This window comes from Fulmarus glacialis, unplaced genomic scaffold (assembly GCF_000690835.1).
Source record: "Fulmarus glacialis isolate BGI_N327 unplaced genomic scaffold, ASM69083v1 scaffold25478, whole genome shotgun sequence".
In the NCBI taxonomy this organism is placed as follows: Eukaryota; Metazoa; Chordata; class Aves; order Procellariiformes; family Procellariidae; genus Fulmarus; species Fulmarus glacialis.
The window spans coordinates 1,191-7,921 of NW_009226841.1; the positions used below are offsets into that span (position 1 = coordinate 1,191).

Here is a 6,731-nt window from a genome sequence, read left to right on the forward strand (position 1 = left end):
TCTTCCAGGCTGATCTTGGCCTGCGCATATGTGAACAAGCGCTTTTCTCCAGTGGGAACTGGTGAGGTTTAACTCTGGCAGCGGAGGGGCACTGAAATCACAAACAACCACAGGCTGAGGGGTTTCTAGAAATGCCCTTGCAGTGAAAGATTTGCGTGGCGCTGGTGTTTGGGAACTGACCTAACTGGGCATATCTGCAGGGTAGTCTCAAGGTATTATACTAGCAGTGCGGTGTATCAGTCTGGTTTTGACCTTCAAGGATATGGGAATTTTCTCTGAGCTGACATGACCCTGACTCAAAATACCCAGAAAGCAGTGAAAAGAAAGCCTCTAGGAGCTGGGAAAACGGGTTCTGCAAACCCCTTGCTCGTATAAAGAATATTTTGAAGAGACTTAACCTCAGCGAGACTCTTGCAAGCATACAAACATTACAGACAGAGAGACCTCATTCCCAGGGGTTTTGGTCAGACATGGAGCTTTCTCCTTTATTTCTGCAGTATGTTGCACACGTGAAGGGCCTCATTTACATCAGCGCAGTCGTGTCCTGTCTGAGGAGGTGGAATTCCTCTTGCTTTGCTGATCAAGACAAACACGATAGAAACAGTTCATGCACAATACAACGCAAAGCCACGCTGCTAGTTCCCCGGGACTGCGAGGTACAGCGGGGCCGGAGCTGTGCCCCATCCCGCGCTCCTCCAGCGGGGCAAAGGACTGCGGGGAGACCAGTGGGGCTGGGAGGGGAGGCCCGGCGTCCTCCCAGGCTAACAGAAACGGGGAGCAGCTCCGTTCCTGTCGCCGGAGCGTGCCGGTGTGAAAAGTCGTGCGTGCAAGGTCTGAGTGAGGCCCTTGAAGCGAGGAGAGGAAGAGGAGCAAAGAGGCAGTGGGGGCTGCAGAGGTGGGGTAGGGCATTGCTGGCGGGGAGGGGGCAGCGGGAGGAAGGGGACACTTGCTTCGCCAGGCTGGTCATTTGTGTGCTGGGCGAGGGGCAGTGCAGATCCTAGCTGACACCGCAGCAGGCCCTCTTTAGGGCAGGAAAGGAGGGGTCGGATTTTAATATCTGAGTTTTGGAGGAGGAGGGATCATGCCCACATTTTGGAGAACAGAAAGGAGGCGGTGGAAGCTTTTACTGGAACATAAGGGACCCAAGTGATTACTGGACACCTGCTCGGGGGCAAAACAAACAGTGAGTTGGGGGGGGGGGGGGGTTTTTTTTTTTTTGGGTTTTTTTTTTTTTTTTTTTTGGGGGGGGCTTATTTTATCCTTTCACACACATACTCAAACCCCTCAGTATTTCCTAGCAACTCTATCCCAGTTTCCCTTTCTTCACATCCTTCCCTACCATGCTATCCCCTTCCCCTCTGGTCATCAAGGAAAAAAAAAAAATTGTAAGTGCCATTTCAAGTATTCTGGAGCAACCAACTTTCAGCCTCAGCAGTTTTGTTTGAGGTTTTAAAAGCAGCAAGTATCTTTGCACAGGGATTAGCAAGAAAGTAATTTTTAGGAAGCGATAGGCGTGACCCCTCTCAGCAAGGCGTTGCAAGCATTTGGGGGTAGGAAAGGTGGGGGAAGCCATTCCAAAAACCACTTGAATAGAGCAAACTGTGAAAAGTAGCTGTCAGGTCTTGGTTCTCTGTTCTGCAGTTGCTTATCACCGTTTGAGGGCTCTGATCCTGCAATGGGCCATCTGCTCCCATTGACTGGCCTGGGGCGGTTTCTGCATAGCACGGACCCAACCTCTCAGCATTGTCCAAGGGGAAGGAAAACAATCTCAGTGAGATCATGGAAAGGTTTGTAGGCTGGATGCTGATATAATTCATCTATCCAGACAAATAGAAAATACCATCCTAAGCAAAAAGCTATGGTACTAATTCCTATTGCAGAAAAAATACCTGAACCAAAATATATAAATCAATTTTGGTTTAGGGGAATTAAAAAAAAACACAACAAAACAAAAAAGCACCCAACACCTGTGGCATCTAATCAATCTTGCATTAGTAGGATGGATTTTCTTTTTATTTCTTAATTTGAAAATGTGGCTGGAGGCGTACTTTAATGGGATAGAAAGCCTCTCTGCCCTCCACCAGCAGCTGGCCTTGGGCTGTAGCAGCTCCTGGCTTTTTGGAAGGCAGCTGGAGCAGAGCTGAGCTGACGAAGGGCCCTGAGGAAGTGTGCCACCACCGGCATGGGCTGGGGGGAGTCTGCAGGGATCTCAGGGGGGTGGCAGTGCTGGACCTGATCCCAGTGAGAGCTATGTGTCCCTGTCCGAGGCAGGGCCAGGTGATGGGGTAGAGAGGCATGGGAAGAGCTTTAGCCTGTTACGGCTCCCAGTGGCTGGTACCTCTTCATTCCAGGAAGACTTTGGGCCCCCCCAGCTTGGGACCTTTCACCACGACTTAATAACTATGGTCATATAAACACACTCAGGACAAGGGGGCAACTGGTATAGCAGAGTGGGAGGGGGTGCTACCCAAGCATGCATGCTTCCCAGGAGAAGCAGAGCAGCTCGCTCTGCAGAGGCAAAAGGAAGGGCATTGACAGAGAGGGAATAAGGAGGTGACAGCAGAGGATGGAGTTACGTTGTTAAGGCCTGCAGAGCTTTCAAGGTGATTTGGAAAAAGTCCTTGGTTCCTCTAGTAAAGGCTATTCCCTTCTGCACCTTCCCTCTCCCTGGCAGAGATTAGAGCAGTAAGGTTAATATAGTAGCAGGTACATCCATGAAAATCCGCAGCTGAGTCTTCACTCCAAGTGCTCCCAGCTCTTCCCTAAATCTTCAGGACTCAAGGTGCCTCGTTGGAAGTGGTTCCATTGCCTTTGTTGACGTAAAAGGGGCGGTAATGTGACTGCAATGGAGAATTTGGGGCATGTGAGTTTGACCTACCTTCTTTTTCTGACTGCCTATACTTCACCCTCCTAGGTAGCCCAACCATACGTATCTTAACATACTCTTAACACTTTTAGTCTTTCCTCTTGCAGAGCAACACTGCCTCATTTCACTACCGGAGGTGCTGGAGTGATCAAATGTAAATGGTGTTGGTTTTTGATTTACACACATGCTTTACATGGACTTCATTCCTGAGCCAAATGAGTCTGTGCATCATATAAAATCTCAGACTATGACTCATGGTTTGATGAGAGGTTTCTGGGAGAAGAGGAATGTCACCTTTATTTTTATGCTTCTGTCAGTGTCTTTTAATTGCTCGCTAACCTGAGAACTCATGGGAGTTTTCACACTTAAAACCATGCACAGTTATGTGAGTGATCAATTAAGTCCCGTGGTATTTATTTGTGCTCTCTGGCTGGCAAGCCAAAACTCTTGTGCATGGAAATTCTCACACAATGGTGTATTGTTTATTCACACCTCCACATGTTGCAGGGCCCAATACTAAATGTTTGTGTAAACAGAAGCATAACTGGAGAGACAGGGGCAGAGCCTAAAGGAATTGCCATTTTCCTGTGTCTGTTTACTGCAGTCCCTAATTGTCTCTCTTCACATCAGGACCTAGCCCTGGAATTTCATTCTTATCTGCACCATTACAAATAAGCAACACGTGGCAAAGTTGTCATGCAGCCTAGTGTTGGCTTGGAATCACTGCAAAACACAAAAGCCAATTTATTGACTATGATAGCTGGTTGCACTGTTCCAGGCAAAATCTTTAGCCTGGATAAGAATACGCTTATACCAATGAAGCAGTGACCAAGGCAATCAGGAACAACTGTGGTTTTGTAATGTCTGATCTGTCTTAGGTTTGATCCACTGCCCAGATCTCACTTGCAGAAGATGGGAGACACCTCACAGGAACATGCTGGTACATTTTTGTGCAGCGCACTGGTTAATACCAGGCACGGCAGGAGGCTGGAAGCATGGGCAGAGCAAACCCAACCCAACCCATCTTGCGGCTCAGTGCTGACTCCCAATTCCTCCTGCTCAATGTTCCCTTTTGTTGGGATTCTTTTCATTTTATGGCTTTAATTTCCAATATAATTAAGAGATGGAAGGGCGGCTTCATTTTAAAGAACTCCCTGTGGGTTAAAAAGACATTCCTCCTTAAACAATATAGTCCTTTGTGAAAATTTATATTTACAGAGCTTTTAGAATGTGTGTTACTTAAATACATATTTAAGACTATTTTAAAAGCTAGATTATTGGCCCAATAGACTATAAAAGCTCCTGCAGAACTACTGCAGTCCAGAGCATGTATTTCTATTTTGGGACTTTTTAATGCTTATATTTATCAACTTAATTGTTAGGTTCAGGGCTATCTGGTGAATATAGGCTATAAAAATAAAATAGCCGGTACAAGCGTATGCATGAGAGAGAAAGGGAGACAGAAGACGACTGGTGACTTCGTGTGGGAGAAGTTACCAAGGCTTTCTCTGTGGGGATTAGGAAAACATGGGTTGTGTTCACGGAGCACAGCACACTGACTGTCGTGCAGTGGGGTGCTTATTGCTAAGATGACTATACTCGTATCCACCAGTGCTAACAGAGACTTCACTTTCCTGACCAGACTTCCCCAGTATAACACCACCATTAGGGAGGATAGGTTGGTACCTAAAATTACTGGGAAGAGTCTCTATCTGAGCACATACACAATGAAGTAGATGATTTTTTAGAAAGGCGGTGATTAAATATAAGATGGAAGATATTACAAAACTTTGCTGTTCCTAGGAGATATGTTTTGCTGTAGTACGTTCAGAGACTCAAGGCTGGATTTTCTGAAAGTGATACAGTCTACCAAGGAACATCCCTTTCACTGGCATTCATCTCCTGGTGGGGCCTTGAAAATTTAGCAGAGACATAGAGCTGCAGTGCTTAGGCAGCCACTTCCTAACTGTTGTGTATTTCCTCTGTTTTCTTCCTTCAGTGTGGGAATGCTCTCGATTCTTGACCCTCTCCTTCTTACAAATCTTATTCCCAGAGAACAGTAAATAATCTTTCACAAATGTATAATCGGATTCAAAAATTAGATTTCATCTGCAGAGATGGGGGCAAAAACTTGACGATCTTAATTCAGATAGTGCAAGATCTCAATGCAGCAAGCACAGTGTGAATGGATGTTAAGAAAAATAGATGAACTTAGTGTTCCTGTGGTTATGCATTAACTTATATTTAAGATTACAAGACCTAAAATATCGCTGTTCTCTGCCCCTTACAATGCACTGTTACCTTTTTTGTGCTAACAGTGCAAAATGAGTGACTTACAGATGTTCTAGTGATTTATGATCGTAGTCTGATCCCTCATCTTTGATATTGTATCTGCCACTGTAGGATGTAATTAGCAAGAGACTTTTATATGGTTGTCTCTGGTGTCATTTATACAATGTGTGTTTTCTAGATGTCACAGACTACTAAGAGCATATGATATCTCTGCAGGGAGGAAAAGTAGTACAGATAGCAGCATGTGTGCTATAGTATTTGTATGGCTTCTAGAAGCCTGGATCAAATTTTAGACCAGGGCAAAATCTTTTCAAAATGTCATTTTGAAGTATTGATTCTTCCTACAACTCAGAACTGTGGAAGCAGGGGGGTTAATCTGTATCCTGCTGTGGATGCAATTAACCACAGGAAAAAAAATAGAAGTGTTGACTTGGAGCTTTAACTTTCTCATCTCCAAAGGACCCAAGCCCTAGTCTCTGAAGTCTCAGGTATCCCTAGAACAGATAGTTCTCTTGCTGAAGCTGTGCACGTGCTTTCACACCAAGGGTATATTTCTTACCAATACAGACTGCTTAGAGGATTTCCATGTCTGTGGCGTCACCTTTGCAGACTGATGTCTCACTATTGAAGGATAAGCTGTGACAACATAAAACAGCCTGTTATAGATCAGTCCCTGCCACCATCCCCGTCTCCCCTTGTGAGCGTCAAGCTGAGTGGCAGGACTGGAAGTGCTACATAATTAGTATTGCATTGCTTAACATTGAAATGTAGCCATTTCTGGGGTGGGACGCAACAGCCGTCAGACAGATGCCTATTCCACCACCCAATCAGTTAGGAAAAGGGAGTAAAGAAGGTCTGTCTAATTAAAATGTCTGAGGAATGCAGAAAGGTGGAATGCAATCAGTCCAATTAAATTTAGGCCAAGTTCTGAACTAAGCATTCTGACTCTTGCAAAGAACACTATAGGCTATTTAATTAGTGCAAAGAGCTGAGGCCGGGGTTTCGTGTCAAAAATTAATGACAGTACCTCTGGCAGCGAGATAAGCCCTAACCCCCTTCTACCACACCAGCTCCTTTCTGATTCAAAAATAATACCAGCCCTGCTGAATCACAACCTGTTTCAGTGCTATCAGGCAATGGCCTTTCCCCACCATCTCCCATTCGCAAATTAATCAGACCTGACTCTGCTTGGCAGGTGCTGATGCCCTTGGATTCCCCTCTGGTGCCCTTCAACTAGTGGGTAGTGAAAAGAGGATTATGAGATGGTGAATGGGGGATTCTGGTTCAGATGAAGGAGGACAGGCAGCTACTGCATATGGGTTTTTTTAAGGTTATGCTCAGTGGTTATTATTCTTTCAGGACAATAGCCGTTTTAAAACACTGATGAAGCTAGAGGGGTAAATGGCCATGAACATAATTTCCGAGTATCTTTCTCTCCCTGGTCCCTACACCTCTAAAATAATCTAAAATTCTCATCTCTACCCATTACAAACAAAATTTAAAACCCCTTCAACTATTCACTAGATATAACTTTTTAACACTCCTTAATAAACTCCTGTTGCCCTGGTTCAGC

General features: G+C 45.2%; 1 protein-coding gene across 1 annotated transcript in view; it reads right to left on the bottom strand.

Annotated features, from left to right (window-relative positions):
* Positions 1–2,777: 2,777 nt before the first annotated feature.
* Positions 2,778–6,731, bottom strand: part of TRIM29 (tripartite motif containing 29) — a 23,581-nt gene continuing 19,627 nt past the window's right edge. Inside the window, exons 8-9 of the mRNA XM_009582944.1 lie at positions 5,718–5,794; positions 2,778–2,840 (exon numbers count right to left, since the gene is read on the bottom strand). Coding sequence (XP_009581239.1) covers positions 2,778–2,840; positions 5,718–5,794 — 140 coding nt within the window. The remainder of the gene's footprint in view (positions 2,841–5,717; positions 5,795–6,731) is intronic.